Source organism: Ostrea edulis, chromosome 10 (assembly GCF_947568905.1).
Source record: "Ostrea edulis chromosome 10, xbOstEdul1.1, whole genome shotgun sequence".
In the NCBI taxonomy this organism is placed as follows: Eukaryota; Metazoa; Mollusca; class Bivalvia; order Ostreida; family Ostreidae; genus Ostrea; species Ostrea edulis.
The window spans coordinates 30,931,976-30,949,072 of record NC_079173.1 but is presented as its reverse complement, the minus strand read 5'-3'; the positions used below and the strand labels follow the sequence as shown (position 1 = coordinate 30,949,072).

The 17,097-nt window shown below is 34.1% G+C and overlaps 1 protein-coding gene across 6 annotated transcripts in view; it reads left to right on the top strand.

Annotated features, from left to right (window-relative positions):
* LOC125665773 (ras-associated and pleckstrin homology domains-containing protein 1-like) overlaps nt 1-17,097 on the top strand; it is a 77,664-nt gene that overhangs the window by 49,755 nt on the left and 10,812 nt on the right. For 3 of the 6 annotated variants that reach the window (XM_048898621.2, XM_048898622.2, XM_048898624.2), the window contains 7 exons: nt 2,324-2,392; nt 8,995-9,072; nt 9,585-9,744; nt 11,028-11,149; nt 11,901-11,975; nt 12,724-12,870; nt 15,255-15,365. In XM_048898621.2, the coding sequence (XP_048754578.2) occupies nt 2,324-2,392; nt 8,995-9,072; nt 9,585-9,744; nt 11,028-11,149; nt 11,901-11,975; nt 12,724-12,870; nt 15,255-15,365 (762 nt within the window). The remainder of the gene's footprint in view (nt 1-2,323; nt 2,393-8,994; nt 9,073-9,584; nt 9,745-11,027; nt 11,150-11,900; nt 11,976-12,723; nt 12,871-15,254; nt 15,366-17,097) is intronic. The other 3 variants (XM_048898623.2, XM_056151083.1, XM_056151084.1) reach the window with 1 other exon arrangement.

Genomic DNA, 17,097 nt, shown 5'->3' with positions numbered 1-17,097 from the left:
TTTATGCAGGCATTGTTTTCTTTTCATCTGTTGCAGGGACTTGATGGTTATATTGGTTAATTGATGCAGTTTAGGTTTTTTGCATCTTCATCAATAGTTTTCATAAAAGCCCTTGATCTGTATCAGTGTTATTGATTTTTTTTTATACTCTGGCTCATAGGATAAAATCTGATGCAAGTGTTCAATATTACTGTTTCATACACATTTCCAAAATAAATTTTATTTATCACTTAAAGAGTACCAAGTATTACCAGGTACCAATTCTTGTCACCGTGGCTATTTCTCGCAAAACGTAACATTGACAACAATGGCAACGTGGGATACATTATTTAATGTTTGGCATTGAAAAAGCACTTCAGCTTACAAATTTGCATTTTAGAATTATTTATTGGTAATTTAATTGATTGAATACCTTGTGAATCCGTAAATTTCATATTGTTTCTGAAGATTTGTTATAGCAACCATAATGATAAACGTTAAATAGATATGTGTTAATTGTGAACATTTGACAAAATATGCTCTTGCTTCAACATGTACTTTATGTATGATATTGGCAAAAGTTAGAAACACAAAAAAATTAAAACAAATTAGTATCACAGGAAATATTCATGATAAAAAGTGAAAGTTGAAATGTTTTGATGTATGTACATGGTGAATGCATAATACCATAAAATTGTGAAAGTGATAGAGATATTTTTACTCATTTTATACAATATAAGGTCAGTTTGGACAGTTTATTCTCTTTTATAAACTGCTTTGAAAAATTGTAAACCGTCCAAATTAACTTACTTTATATTGTGCAAAATAAAGAAATTAATTATACTTCTTTTCCATGTGATTTAATTTTGCAAAATGCATTTGATGTAATTTGACAAATGATATTTTAAAGATATTGTCAAAGCAGGAAAATGGAAATGTATGACATCATATTTCATGACTTTAAATCAGTTTATATGATAAAAATAGATTTACACAAGTGGAATTAAATTATACATTTGTAAATGAATTTGTCAGTAAAATATTGTAGTAAATCAAATTCCAGTTAAATTACTCAAAATAGTCTGTATTTGAATGATTTGAAGGATTAATTGATTGGCACATATACTTGTTAACCAAAGTCCAAAGCTATCTTTTAATAAGACCTATTACTTTGGGATGGGTGGGGTGTAAGTAGATAGATTATAGATGGATACTTAATAGCACCGAAATTTAAAATATTTCATTCATATTTTTTAAGTTATAATTTGCTTGCATGATGTTCACGAATAGCTAGAAAAAAAATCTATCATTAGAAAATACAAAAAGAACCGACAATAAATGGTTACCATAGTGTTGAAAGTGTAACCTACTGTGATTGATAATTCAGTGTCGATACATTACAAACTGCAAGAGTAAAGTTAATAGTTATGGCACAAAAAAACTCAAGGTCAAAAGAACAAGGTCAGATGACCCAAGACCAATTATATATAATCAGTTTACCCAATGTAGTATCTGGTTGGTCTGAATATCAATTTTGATATTGAGTATCATTTTATTGCATTGATACATTACCAACTTTTTTGAAGCATTCATCTGAATTGGTTATTGGCAATGCATGACTCAGGATAGTGTTTCCATAAATTGATGATCCAACACCTTGATTAGGGCATCTCATCTGGAAGATTATGCAATCTAATGGATTTTGTCTGAGAGACTGGTATCTGTTGTTTCATTGTGTCAACAAAATATCCCCCACTGATGATCGGATTCAATAAATCACTCGATGTTTCCAAAGTTCCGTTTTTATGTTTAGAACAATTTACGGCCATCTACTTACGAGCTTGTAGTATTCACCCTCCTTCTATACCGATGTCTTTTTCTAATGACTTAGTGATTTTGTTAGCAATTATTTACTTTTCAAGGTTATTTTTTAATTGATTAAAATAATTAGTTTACATTGATGCATTAAAATGAGGAGCTATAAAGCATGTTAGGAATTGCATGTTTTTCAGGGATAACTGTATGTTAAAACATTAGGGTAGGATGAAAAAATAAATAAAGGTAAAACGTTCCCTGCACAAAGACATGGGACCCTCTAACTGGACTGGCATTTTTTAAGTTGCAATATAACATGGTGTAATATTATTTAAATTATCTGATGTGTTGTGAAAAACATTCACATGCATTGGGTAAGGAGCCACCTTCATTGTAGAAATGTTACATGTGTATGTAAGACTGTGTACAGTGGTGTTCTAGCACCTTCATTGTAGAAATGTTACATGTGTATGTAAGACTGTACAGTGGTGTTCTAGCATGACTCATGTCCCAGGTTTCTCTTTTCTAGATGCATGCTCTTCTAACTTCACATCTAAGTCTTTATGAAGAAGAACTCGGCAAGGAGAATTACTCTATAGTAAGTGTGGTCATTATGCACCTGATTACACTATTTACCTAGTTACATTATGCACCTGATTACACTATGCACCTGATTACATTATGCACCTGATTACACTATGCACCTAGTTATACTGTGCACCTAATTACACTATCAACTGATTACACTATGCACCTGATTACACTATTCACCTAATTACATTATGCACTTAATTACACTGTGCACCTAGTTACACTGTGCACCTAGTTACATTATGCATCTTATTACACTATGCACCTAGTTATATTATGCACCTGATTACACTACACCTAATTACACTATGCACCTAGTTACACTGTGCACCTAGTTACATTATGCATCTTATTACACTATGCACCTATTTAGATTATACATCTTATTACACTATGCACCTAGTTATATTATGCACCTGATTACACTGCACCTAATTACACTATGCACATAGTTACACTGTGCACCTAGTTACATTATGCATCTGATTACACTATACACCTAGTTATATTATGCACCTGATTACACTGCACCTAATTACACTATGCACATAGTTACACTATGCACCTAGTTATATTATACATCTGATTACACTATGCACCTAGTTATATTATACATCTGATTACACAATGCACCTAGTTACAATATGCATCTGATTACACAATGCACCTAGTTACATTTAACATCCGATTACACTATGCACCTAGTTACATTTAACATCTGATTACACAATGCACCTAGTTACACTGTGCACCTAGTTACATTATACATCTGATTACACTATGCACTAGTACAATTAACATCTGATTACACTATGCACCTGGTTACACTATACACCTAGTTACATTATGCACCTGATTACATTATGCCCTGGTTGCATTGATTACCCAGCACCTGGTTATGCTTATGCACCTTATTACACTGCACTTGGCTGTGCACCTGATCTCACTATGCACCTGACTACACTATGCACCAGGTTACGTTCCACATGTATCCTAACACTGAGTACACTTGATTGTCCTATATACTAGGTCACACCATGGAACTAGTAATGTGACACACCTATTACACCTAATTACACAATGCATGTGTTGTGCTCCTGTATACTTATCAACACTGACCATACAGAAATACTCTCTAAACCTAATATCATACAACCTATCAACACTCACCACACAGGAATACTCTCTAAACCTAATATCATACAACCTATCAACACTCACCACACAGAAATACTCTTTAAACCTAATATCATACAACCTATCAACACTCACCACACAGAAATACTCTCTAAACCTAATATCATACAACCTATCAACACTGACCACACAGAAATACTCTCTAAACCTAATATTATACAACCTATCAACACTCACCACACAGATATACTCTCTAAACCTAATATTATACAACCTATCAACACTGACCACACAGAAATACTCTCTAAACCTAATATCATACAACCTATCAACACTCACCACACAGAAATACTCTCTAAACCTAATATTATACAACCTATCAACACTGACCACACAGAAATACTCTCTAAACCTAATATCATACAACCTATCAACACTGACCACCCAGAAATACTCTCTAAACCTAATATCATACATCCTATCAACACTGACCACACAGAAATACTCTCTAAACCTAATATCATACAACCTGTCAACACTGACCACACAGAAATACTCTCTAAACCTAATATCATACAACCTATCAACACTGACGACACAGAAATACTCTCTAAACCTAATATCATACAACCTATCAACACTCACCACACAGAAATACTCTCTAAACCTAATATCATACATCCTATCAACACTGACCACACAGAAATACTCTCTAAACCTAATATCATACAACCTGTCAACACTGACCACACAGAAATACTCTCTAAACCTAATATCATACAACCTATCAACACTGACCACACAGAAATACTCTCTAAACCTAATATCAAACAACCTATCAACACTCACCACACAGAAATACTCTCTAAACCTAATATTATACAACCTATCAACACTCACCACACAGAAATACTCTCTAAACCTAATATACAACCTATCAACACTCACCACACAGAAATACTCTCTAAACCTAATATCATACAACCTATCAACACTCACCACACAGAAATACTCTCTAAACCTAATATTATGCAACCTATCAACACTCACCACACAGAAATACTCTCTAAACCTAATATTATACAACCTATCAACACTCACCACACAGAAATACTCTCTAAACCTAATATCATACATCCTATCAACACTCGCCAGACAGAAATACTCTCTAAACCTAATATTATACAACCTATCAACACTCACCACACAGATATACTCTCTAAACCTAATATTACACAACCTATCAACACTGACCACACAGAAGTACTCTCTAAACCTAATATCATACAACCTATCAACACTCACCACACAGAAATACTCTCTAAACCTAATATTATACAACCTATCAACACTCACCACACAGAAATACTCTCTAAACCTAATATCATACAACCTATCAACACTCACCACACAGAAATACTCTCTAAACCTAATATTATACAACCTATCAACACTGACCACACAGAAGTACTCTCTAAACCTAATATCATACAACCTATCAACACTGACCACACAGAAATACTCTCTAAACCTAATATCATACAACCTATCAACACTCACCACACAGAAATACTCTCTAAACCTAATATACAACCTATCAACACTCACCACACAGAAATACTCTCTAAACCTAATATCATACAACCTATCAACACTCACCACACAGAAATACTCTCTAAATCTAATATCATACAACCTATCAACACTCACCACACAGAAATACTCTCTAAACCTAATATCATACAACCTATCAACACTCACCACACAGAAATACTCTCTAAACCTAATATCATACAACCTATCAACACTCACCACACAGAAATACTCTCTAAACCTAATATTATACAACCTATCAACACTGACCACACAGAAATACTCTCTAAACCTAATATCATACAACCTATCAACACTCACCACACAGAAATACTCTCTTAGCCTAATATCATACATCCTATCAACACTGACCACACAGAAATACTCTCTAAACCTAATATCATACAACCTGTCAACACTGACCACACAGAAATACTCTCTAAACCTAATATCATACAACCTATCAACACTCACCACACAGAAATACTCTCTAAACCTAATATCAAACAACCTATCAACACTGACCACACAGAAATACTCTCTAAACCTAATATTATACAACCTATCAACACTCACCACACAGAAATACTCTCTAAACCTAATATCATGCAACCTATCAACACTGACCACACAGAAATACTCTCTAAACCTAATATCATACAACCTATCAACACTCACCACACAGAAATACTCTCTAAACCTAATATCATGCAACCTATCAACACTGACCACACAGAAATACTCTCTAAACCTAATATCATACATCCTGTCAACACTGACCACACAGAAATACTCTCTAAACCTAATATCATACATCCTGTCAACACTGACCACACAGAAATACTCTCTAAACCTAATATCATACAACCTGTCAACACTCACCACACTGAAATACTCTCTAAACCTAATATCAAACAACCTATCAACACTCGCCACACAGAAATACTCTCTAAACCTAATATTATACAACCTATCAACACTGACCACACAGAAATACTCTCTAAACCTAATATACAACATATCAACACTCACCACACAGAAATACTCTCTAAACCTAATATCATGCAACCTATCAACACTGACCACAGAGAAATACTCTCTAAACCTAATATTATGCAACCTATCAACACTCACCACACAGAAATACTCTCTAAACCTAATATCATACATCCTATCAACACTGACCACACATAAATACTCTCTAAACCTAATATTATACAACCTATCAACACTGACCACACAGAAGTACTCTCTAAACCTAATATCATACAACCTATCAACACTCACCACACAGAAATACTCTCTAAACCTAATATTATACAACCTATCAACACTCACCACAAAGAAATACTCTCTAAACCTAATATCATACAACCTATCAACACTGACCACACAGAAGTACTCTCTAAACCTAATATCATACAACCTATCAACACTCACCACACAGAAATACTCTCTAAACCTAATATCATACAACCTATCAACACTCACCACACAGAAATACTCTCTAAACCTAATATACAACCTATCAACACTGACCACACAGAAATACTCTCTAAACCTAATATTGTACAACCTATCAACACTGACCACACAGAAGTACTCTCTAAACCTAATATCATACAACCTATCAACACTCACCACACAGAAATACTTTCTAAACCTAATATCATACAACCTATCAACACTGACCACACAGAAATACTTTCTAAACCTAATATACAATGCAGATGCTTTGTTTTTGTGTACTAACTATACCTAATGTGTTCACTAAAAAAATTCTATATGAAGTTCTTGTTGGTCTTCCTACCTACAATATACATGTTCTCGTTGGTCGATCCACATACAATATATGCAGAGCAGAAAATTAAGCTCCTAAAATTGCAGGTGACATTCAGAGCTTAAATGTTTTATAAATATTCTGAGGAAAATTACAGTGTTAGTGATATATTCTAACACATTTTCACCGTGGGTCAAATGTTCAGTCGCTGAGTCACTCAGGTGACCTACTGCAATTCGTCTGTGTCTGTCATCGTTCGTCGTCATCCATTAACATTTGAACATTTTTTAACTTCTGGATAACTACCCATCCAATTCTTATCAAATTTGGTATGAAGCATCATTGTGACAAAAGGGACATAAATTGTAAATTTCAGCATTCCAGGGATGGGAGATAAACAGCCAAAAGTTGACCAATCTTCAAAATCTTCATCAGAATCTCTACATCTGCACATCTAAAGAAAAACTAAATTCATAGAACAGGAAGGCATTTACCAAAGTTGTAAATTTCATGATCCCCATGGTAGAGGTTCTGACTCCAGGGTGGGGCCCAAACTTGGTATATAGTGATTATGTGTATATATAAAAAAAAAATTTAAATAATTCTTCTTTAATGCTATTAATACTAAATTAAAACTAACTGGATATTTAGGACTTCTAATACCAAAATTGTAAATTTCATGATCCTTGGGGTAAGGAGACCCAAATTGTAAATTTCAAAACTCGTGCACTGCTCCTATTCAGGATTTCATAGCTCTGGTGGTGCTGGTGATAGTCAGGTGGACAATAAGGCCTGCGGGCCTCTTGATTAAAAGTTATTGTTTGTGAAGGAAATAATCCATGCATTTTCCTAGCTAAAGTGTTGTTTTTTACATATATCGGACGTTTATTTGACGAGATAAGACAGATAGCACAATGAGAACAATCCTGGTATATATCCATCATCTTGGTTTCAAACTGAAATGAAAGGTTTATTTTTCCAATAATTCTTTTTCAGTCTAAAGAGAATTTGGCTTAAAATTGTGCTTCATGATGATGCATCTTTTCAATGACTTATACATGCACGTACAATATGCTGTATTAGATCAATTAACTATTGGTAATTTACTGTTTGGTCATCCAATGACTGGACCTATGTGTTGCCGTGTGTACCGTTAGTGGAGTTCATTTGTAAGCAGGAAGTAAAGGAAGATTGATAGGTTATGTGTATACAGTGAAAATCTGTGCACTCTTAAAAGTAACTGACCACATCTGAAACACGGAAGAGTGTCCGCGTTATGAATGTGTTTGTTTATCAGTGGAAAATTAATATACACTATTTTACACAAATCATTTGGTAGCACCATGAAAAGGAGGTGTAAAAATACACAAAATGGAAGGAATGTTTAAAAGAGCATTTAAATATTTATAGCAGAATCAAGTTCAAGGATGTTACATGAATGTGGCTCATTAATCATGCACAAAGTTCTTACAAAGTTCACACAGCTGAAAAATTCTGACAAGGCCACTTAAGGCCAGTACAATATTGAAACTTAAGCCCAAAAATTATGGGTCTTGTAATACAAATATTTTAAATACAGGGTGTACGTGACCGATTTTGCTCACATAAAATTTTCTAATTCTATGTTAGACATGTTAAATGCTTCCTATGCAATTTGTTAGGTCACAGTTTAAATGTAAGGTAGTACGTATTTAAGTCTGATGCACAAAATGCAAGAAAATATTGATGAGTAATTCAATTGAAAATCTTGCAATCCGAAAACTAATGGAATTCTTAATTATTACTAATGAGATTGTTTTACCTGAATAAAATGAGTATATAAAGTTAGGTAAAGAATCATATACATGTGGTAGAATTGTAGCTTGTCTGTGGTTTGGATGTTGTGAATTCAAAATGTTTTGTAAATGATACACATGTATTTTGGCACCCAACTGTGAAATCTGTTGTAGAAAAAAATGCTCTTTTAATTAGGATGACCTACGTTGTAATGATTATATAAGTTTCACTGTGTTTGGGGAAAAAATGCATAATTGATGTATGGACAAAATGATGATTGATATTTTTTGACAAGAAAATTGTTGTAGTCATTTGAATTGCAGGAAGAACACAAAGCTAGACTGCAGGCGGAGAAAATCCGGATTGCTCTGGAGAAAATAAAGGAAGCAAAAATTCGTAAAGTATGTAGAACAGATGTATTGACAAACATTCTCCTGTGCTGGAAATAGTTACATGTTCTTCATAAAAAATCTCTCAATCTGCTGGATCTGTTCCTGACAAACACCAGCATATAATGATTATGTTGTGCAATCTGGGCCAACATGGGAAGTTTTCACCACTGATGTGATTATATAAGATAAAGTGGATGTTTTTTTTTTTAATTGAAATGCTGTAATTTATCCGCAGTTTTATTTTACCTGTATATACTTCTGTTATATGAACGCATGCTTACAGCAAAGTGATTTTCATTCCCTGTGGTTTTAAAACATATACATGCACTTACTAGATATAATGAATTATGTTTATAACGAATCAAAATTGATCGTCCCCAACACCTTGCTGAAATAATGTTTTACTGTAGTTTGACAGATGAGAGATTATAAGAAGAACTTTTTATTATGTTGTGTAAATTACATTGTGTACTATGATAGATATGCACAGTTTGATAATTGAATTTTCTTGCTTTAACCAGTTGTTTGTGCGGGCATTTGGTAAAGATGGCAGCAGCAAGAGTATTCTCGTGGATGAGAAGATGTCTATATCGGATGTGTGCAGCGTCCTGGCGGACAAAAATCACACCCGGCTGAATTCCAAACTTGCTGTTATTGAACACATGCCAGAATTACTCATGGGTAAACAAATTTTAGAATTACGGAAAATGAAATAAGTGATGCTTAAAATCTGTATTGATTTTAAAGTCAGAAGAAAAATAACTGTAACACGACAGTATCAAAACTGCATGCTGCCTGGACTTGCTCCTAACTAAAACTTTCAATCTTTGCCTCACAGGTATTTTTAGCTGAGTTGCAACGAAGTTGAACTCGGCTATTGGTTTGGTGATATTGGCGGGCGGGCGATTGTTTTTTTTCTTATAAAAGAAATGCACAAATTCGACCAGTGAATTAATGGAAACTTATTGGAACTGAAATTTGCTAAGATGACATCATATTGAAATAAATTAGTCCGCTTCAACAGAGACGTACCAGTTCAAAGTTTTTCTGATTTGTTATAGTTTAATTAGTACAGCGATGGTACATTAAATTTTTAAACATAAATGCAGTTCAATTCAACTGTGAAAAAGACTTTGTAAATGTCTAGAAACTGTATCAGACTTACTGTCTCCAGCTGGAATAGTTCTTGGAAATATCAATTGAATGTGAATAAAAATTTATAATTTGTTGCATCAAAGGGGCCTATTGTGATCTATAAAGTGCTTTAAGCAGTAAAAGTAGCATTCATGTGTTTTATAGCAAAGAGAGTAATATTTACATCAAAGGTTTGAGAGAGAGAAAGTTTTATTCCCCCATATTCAAGGGCATATATAGTTTCTGGTCTGTCCATCTGTCTCTTCGTTTGCAAAATCATTAACTTTGGCCATAACTTTTGAATGCTTAATGCTAGGGCTTTCATATTTCGCATGTGTATAAAACATTTCTTTTCATACCAGAATTATACTTTGCTGCTACACTGGGGTGTCAGTGTTTTCATAAACACATCTTAATATTTATGGAAGAATATTGCCGTAGCTACACATGTTATGATGTAATCCTTGGGATGTCATATGGCACAGCTTATCGTCCACTCGGTGTATACATACAAATGAAATATTGTGACAAAAGTCAAAATGAACCAATGAAATTGCATTTTACAAACATAATTGAATTATATCATCAATTCTCTCAATCTTTGTCTGCATCTCTACATAATATATTGTACTGAATGATCTTTTTAAAATATGTTCATTAATTCCGTTTTATATCAGAGCATATTCTGGATAGATCTTGATATGTTTATTAATCATGCTTTATATCAGAGCATATTCTGGATAGATCTTGATATGTTTATTACTCATGCTTTATATCAGAGCATACTCTGGATAGATCTTGATATGTTTATTAATCATGCTTTATATCAGAGCGTATTCTGGAGGATCACGATACTCTGGTGGAGAATATGGTCATGTGGACAAGAGACACTAACAATAGAGTCCTATTTGAAGAAAGGGAGGAAAAGAATGATCTATTTAGACATCCAGAGGTATAATTACTGTGGATCTCATTTAATATCTCTTATTTGTATGCTGTGCTGATAATGATTGGTTCAATACCATTATATCCAAATTGGTAATGAATTAATCTTACAGTAGCTCTGTGGTAGGGCGTTTGGTTCATAACTGAGAGGTTGCGAGTTTGAACCGCGATCGTGTCATGGCCATGCCAAACTTAAGACATAAACATTAGTCATATACATGTAACTAGTGATTGCTTCAAACGCTCGGCATTAAGAAGCAAGAATCATAGGGCTTTCTGGTATGACCTTAAAAATGGAGGTCCAATGTCATGGCAGGCATTGGCACATCAAAGAATCCTCACTGCTACGGCCCTGAGCACTAAGAATATAGGTCTAAATTTGTGGTACTTCACCCACAACTGGTGACGTCTCAGCATGAGTGAAATATTCTTGGAGGGACGTAAAATAAACAAAGACTTATGAAATAAAAGGAATGTCCATTTGTGAATAATATTATTTCACAATTTTAGAGTAACAAGTATTTAGGCCGAAAATTATGATCGATTCATGTGTCTTCTGCCTTTACACATACATGTCACACACACACACACACCTTGCAAGGAGTGAAGATGACATGTTTCCTAGCAACACTTATCTTTGATAAAGTGACAAGTATCTCCTGACAGTTGAATTGTTTTTTTGTTTCAATTTAAGTAAAATTATGAATAATACAATGTACCTATTCAGACAAAACACTTATGCCGTTATGATGTTGCAGAAATATTTGCTGATGAGTTCTTCGTCTGAGAAAGGTGCCTCTTTAGATCCAGGAAGAAGACACAAGCTTATAATGGTACGTACATATGTATGTGTGATGCAGCTGTCGCAATAGTGTATGATAGAGCATGGTTATAACTAGACACTTATAATGAATAATTACCACTTATAACAAAGTAAGTTTAATTCTCCACCTAAATAAGACACAAACTTACAATGGTGTGTGTGATGGGGCTGCTATAATAGTATACATGTAACTGGTATTGTGACCGTATACAGGGAAAGTTTTCTCTTCTGTTATTTTGGAACAGACGCATTGAAAAACAATTTCATTCATTTGAAGATTCACCCAAAACCGTATTCTGAACAAGGAGTGAAATTGAAGTCACTCAGTTTTTAGTTCATTCACATAAAATGAGGATGAAATTGACAAAAATGAAAGGGGGGGGGGATTTCCTGTGTACAGTATCCCTTCACAAGGGAGTTGGAGGTATTTAAAATTTAAGCAATGCCATACATGTGTTGTGATCGCTTGAATAACACTTGACTGATATAAAATGCATCAGGTTGGATTTATTGATTATGAATATGCCCAGATTTTGAAATTTATGACACTTGCTTTCTGTCCAATGTTTTCCTTCCATAAAGAGATGTAGAGAAAGAACTAGTTTAGTGCCTTTCTATCATATTCAGATTGCCTTCATTCAATGGACCATAATACTTATTTTAGGAATTCTTCATTCAATGGACAATAATACTTATTTTAGGAATTCTTCATTCAATGGACAATAATACTTATTTTAGGAATTCAATATTTATTTTAGGAATTCTTTGGTGGAGGAGGAAGACAAGTTCCGGAGGTGGAAGGTGTGATGTACCTTAAATCTGAGGGTAAAAAAGCCTGGAAGAAATTCTTCTTTGTTTTAAGGTCGTCAGGCCTTTACTACAACCCCAAGGGCAAAATTAGTAAGGTAAGGCCACAGTGAGGAAATGCACTGCAATATTAAGGGCTTTTGATAATGAGCAGAGCACTTTCTTATGTTTAGCACATATCCAGCCAATCACAGCTCCTACAGACCCTGAAACATGCTACTACACCTCCAAAGCATTCTATTTTGTTCTTTGCAAACTGTTTATTGTTCCATATGTTCACTGTTATGTGCAAACCGCTCCGTGCAAATCGTTTACTGTTCCCTGCAGACCGTTCAGCGTTCCGTACAGACCATTCAGCATTTTTTGCAAATCATTTCATGTGTAAGAATCGTTCCACTCATGATCAAACCATGCCCTTGGAAAGTTACAGACCGTGCAAAACGTGCAAGTCACTTTGTTGTGGGACCAGGAACAGGAGAACGCTGTTAAGAATTCCAGCAATTGTTTTAAAATTTCTCAACATTGAAAAGCTGCAAATAACTGAAACAAAATACATTTAGTAAAACCACCAGGCAAAGCAAAATCCGATACATTTGAAGCTCTCAAAGCATTTTCATCACAATTGTCTATCGTTTTGATATTTGCAAAAGACCAGCCTGTGTATAACTTGTATATTCCATGCATATACCAAGGTTTTTTTTTTACAACAATAGAAGTCAACTAATCTGGGTATTTGAAATTAACAACTTACAGTTTTGACATCTTACAGAAGGTGTGAAAATCGGCCGCAGCAAATGAAACGTGACAAAAGAGGTGGTTATAATTTTTTATTTCTCAAAAATGAATGCGTAATATTATGCGATTAGTTTTCTTAAAAGTTGAAAACTGAGGCAAATACAACAACATGCTGGAGAGCAATATAAGGCATGTTCAGAAATCTATCTTTTAAATCGATTAATCAGACTGAGAAATAGAATTACGATTAAAATTTTATCATTTCTATGTATCTGATACTGATATAAGATACATAGTGCAAGTTTAGATGAAATATTGAATCGCAACACTAGATAATTACTCTCGTTAGTCTGTATTTGTTTTATTTATTTAAGGAATGACTTTAATTTTGGGGCATATTATACAAATACAACCAGGATGGGGTCAGTTTACGCTTTATAATCCATGAAACGGATTATAAAAATATAATCCATGAAGCAGATTATAAAAAAGCGTAAACTGACCCAAACCAGGATTTACTCATTTAATATGCCCTAGAATTAATTAAGTCATTCTTTTAATGCAAAAGACAAAGGTACTAACCTTCGTTTATCAAAATGTACATAAATTCGGAAAAATACAAGTCACTTGAGTTGCGCAATGATTCATTTAGCAACCATGATGACCTAGGCTACCCAAAATAATCTTAAATTAAGTCTTCAAATATCAGAAAATGCAAAAATTTGCTGCTTTTATAATCCTATGAAAATTTCTACTAAAGGAAAACTTATTACCCTTCCGGGCTTGCATGTAACATTAATTGTTGCTAATAGTAAATCCGACACAAGAAAATATGTGTAAGCAAGTGACAAATCATGATCCACATGTCGTGATGTCATGTGATAAAATGTGACATATTTGTTTTTGTTTTGTTTTTTTTGTTGAGAGACGGATGAGGCATGCAATTATTCCCCCTTGCCCAGTGAGAAATGTATTTCAAAATGAACAGGGCAATGCTTACTTGGTAAATAATTAATTCGAGTATAATATCTTTGTTTTAATCTATTATTTGACCATCATACAGAGAAAGATGTTTTACTTCAGTGATTTGCATACAAGTAGATTCTATACCCCTTGCTTCACAACGACAAACACTCTGTATGTTAAGCTGAAGTATTTTATTGCACATGATGACTTTCTATTTCATAGAAGGCCCAAAATAGTGCTGCAATGTAAATTTTAGTGAGAAAAAAAGGGATGTGTCTCCATACCAAACCAGGTTACACAATCAATTTTGAAATGGATCATTATCATTTCTTTCTCAACCTTTTCTGTTATCAAGAATTTTAGCATTATATTGAAATTATTTTGTGTTAAGATTATTCTTCAGAAAGAACCAAATAATGCAGAAAAAATCAAAGCATGTAGGCCATGCTTACTGTTTTGTGCAGATCATTGTTCACAAAGCGTGCAAGCCAAGCTTACCGTATTGTTTAGACCATTCATTAAGTGTTTAGCATTTCCTGTTAAGTGTTCTGTGCAAATGTTGAAACCTTTAACCCTTCCGTGCAGACCATTCAGCGTTTTGTGCAGAACTTTCACCGTTTTGTTTTGTTCCGTTCCATGCTAGTGGTGTAGTGGTACACTTCAGGGTCTGTAATTTCATGTTCCGTTCCATGCTAGTGGTGTAGTGGTACACTTCAGGGTCTGTAATTTCATGGTCTTTTAGAAATTTGTAGAAACTCAGACAGATTTGTGAATCTTGCAGGCCTCCAAAGACTTGGTGAGCATGGTGAATTTTGACTTTGTGGATGTGTACAGAGGGCTTGGCTGGAAAAAGAAGTATCACGCCCCCACAGATTACTGCTTTGCTTTGAAGGTAATATATATATTTTAACTACAGTAACTTGATCCGAAGAGTCGGATCACATCAAGTTGATAGGCGTGGATCATGAGGTCACACAAGACACAAAGCGTCGAGTTTGATCTGATGATCTGTGCCTGTCAACAAGATGTGATCCAACTCTCGGATCAGGTTGCTGTGGTAATGATAAATTTATTATATACCCCCTTATGCATTTTTACATCCACATATATAAGGTAATGAATAATCCAAATTATCAAAAACACAGACATACAGTGAAATTATATTTTGTGTACGCAGTTTTTTTTTTGTGATGCGATCAATATTTCCCACAAAAAACATTGTGTTGATGCATTGTGATGTCATCAGTTTCAGAGGATTTGGAATCGGAAAACCAGTGTGGTGATCCGGGAAATGGATCACACTCTGTGAAATCAACAGTAACAAAAAGCGAAACATGGATGGATATATAATAGATATGTATCATGACTACAGTAACTTGATCCGAAGAGTCGGATCACATCGAGTTGACAGGCATGGTTCATCAGATCACACTCGACGTGATTCAGCTCTTTGGATCAAGTTACTGTAGTAATGATAAATTTATTATATACCCCCTTATACATTTTAAATCCACATTTATAAGATAGTAAATGTATTCCAAATTATCAAAAACACAGACATACCATGAAATTATGTTTTGTGTACGCAGTTTTGTTTTGTGACGCAGTCAATACATTGTGACGTCATCAGTTTCAGAGGATACTGATACGGAATCAGAAAACCACAGTGTGGTGAACCGGAAAACCGGATCACACGCTGTGAAATCCACAGTATCAAAGAGCGATACGTTGATGGGTATATAATAAATGGTGGGATTACGAATACTGTAGTCCAGGGATCTACCATTATTGTGCTGTTTATAATCAAAACAAGTGAACAAAATCTAAGGCATTGGTTGAAATTTTTCCAATGTTTTTTATATGAAATTATCTACCCTACCTCATAATTATAACTGTAGAAGAGAACAAAAATAAAGGTGAAAGTTTACTAAAGAAATGCATTGGTGAAATGTTTTACTATTTTGATATGAAATATATCTACTTTCAAACTTTTCTTTTGAAACTATATTTGATCTGATTTTTAATTTCATAAACTTGAAAATTTCATCAGATTTTTAAATGAAAGTGGAGTATCTTGCCTCTTAAATTCATTTTATATTCTTGGAAGCAAAGTGTGATTTTATGAGTAGTGAATGCACAATTTTCTAGTATGCTCTAAGGGATGAATGGTACTTGTATTGTAAGATATGTTTCAAGTGTATGACTTTTTTTCTGAATTTATACATATTTGGCATGTAACATTTTTCTCTCAACCAACATAGAGTAACTTTGTAGTAGAGATTCATGTTCTAACTCGGTGTGTATCTCGAGATTCATGTTCTAACTCGGTGTGTATCTCGAGATTCATGTTCTTACTCGGTGTGTATCTCTCAAAGATTGGTAGAAAAGTAAACCTTGTTCACAAAGATACATCATTGGTAGAAAAGTAAATCTTGTTCACAAAGTGGCTTGAAGTTCTGAAATTTCAACATTGTTAGGGGCACCAGATTAGGTCTTATCGTGTGTATTTCTTATTGTTAGGGGCACCAGATTAGGTCTTATCGTGTGTATTTCTTATTGTTAGGGGCACCAGATTAGGTCTTATCGTGTGTATTTCTTATTGTTAGGGGCACCAGATTAGGTCT